The sequence below is a fragment of the Branchiostoma floridae genome, chromosome 9 (assembly GCF_000003815.2).
Source record: "Branchiostoma floridae strain S238N-H82 chromosome 9, Bfl_VNyyK, whole genome shotgun sequence".
Classification (NCBI taxonomy): Eukaryota; Metazoa; Chordata; class Leptocardii; order Amphioxiformes; family Branchiostomatidae; genus Branchiostoma; species Branchiostoma floridae.
In genome coordinates this window covers 12766700-12767862 of record NC_049987.1, presented here as the reverse complement: position 1 = coordinate 12767862, position 1163 = coordinate 12766700, and the positions used below count along the sequence as shown (strand labels likewise).

Sequence of the window (1163 nt, the reverse complement as noted above, 5' to 3'; positions counted from 1 at the left end):
AGGCCAGCATGGTTTGTGCTATGGATAGTACAGTCATTAACAAGGACAGTGGTTAGTGCCATGAATTGTACATGCAGTACCAATGACAGGTGTTAGTGCTATGGATAGCATAGTCAGCACCAAGGACAGTTGTTAATGCTATGGATAGTATATGAAGTACCAAAGACAGGTGTTAGTGCTATGGATAGTACAGTCAGTGCTTCAGATGGGATTGCCTCAAGCAAACTTCTTTTACTCTATTTGTACCTACGTGTGTCTCTTTGTGGTTAACCAGACATTGTGCCTCACCCACAGGAGCCGACTCACCATGATGCTAATGCTGACCTGATATTTGAAGACATGGAAGTCATGTCAGACTTTGAGTTAAACAACCTGTGCAAGATGTATGCGGTAAGGAAAAACACTTTTACTACTTCTCAGCTTTTATTTTTCTAGTTTTTCACAATGGTTTCTCCCTCAATGACTCCTCCTTTTTCATGGGGCAAAAGCTTGGTAGGCCGAAAATTAGACATATTGGAAGTGAAAAATATTAACACTCATTACCATAATACCGCAATGTTTACTGCGATTTCTAAAGTGATGGTAATTTGACAAATAATCAACGTATCATTTTCCACAGTAATATTTTGCTGTTACAGCTCACCCTTGCTTCTTCTTCTGTGCATCTTCTTTGTCTGTCTTGTCCTGCTAAAAATGGAATATCGCTATTGTAACACACTGCGGAATTGCGCGAAGAACGGGCGCATGGTTGGGAGAGGGTTCCACAATACCGACAGGAAGAAACATGACACAATTAACTGCAGCTATGTCACGGGACCGGTAAGCGGTAAGCAGTAATGTACCTCTGGTACATCCGGTCAAAGAGAGTCCTTGTTTTGTCTATTATCATAGAAATACAGCACACATCTCAATATCTTACCTCCACAGAGTCTGAATGAGTACACCCTGCCACCTGACCTGCTGCTGGACTCAGGAAAGTTCCGCTTGCTGGACCGGCTGCTGCCCGAGATGGCGGAGCGTGGTGACCGCGTGCTGCTGTTCAGCCAGCTGACCATGATGCTGGACATCGTGGAGCCGTACCTGAAGCGGCGCAAGTACAAATATGTACGGCTGGATGGACAGACGCCAGTCACTGAAAGGTACTGTCAATGGACCACACAGTC

The 1163-nt window shown here is 44.6% G+C and overlaps 1 protein-coding gene across 1 annotated transcript in view; it reads left to right on the top strand.

Moving 5' to 3' along the window:
* The window catches only part of LOC118422161 (SWI/SNF-related matrix-associated actin-dependent regulator of chromatin subfamily A containing DEAD/H box 1-like), a 31751-nt gene that overhangs the window by 9228 nt on the left and 21360 nt on the right, over nucleotides 1-1163 (top strand). The window contains exons 19-20 of the mRNA XM_035829678.1: nucleotides 295-390; nucleotides 928-1139. Coding sequence (XP_035685571.1) covers nucleotides 295-390; nucleotides 928-1139 — 308 coding nt within the window. The remainder of the gene's footprint in view (nucleotides 1-294; nucleotides 391-927; nucleotides 1140-1163) is intronic.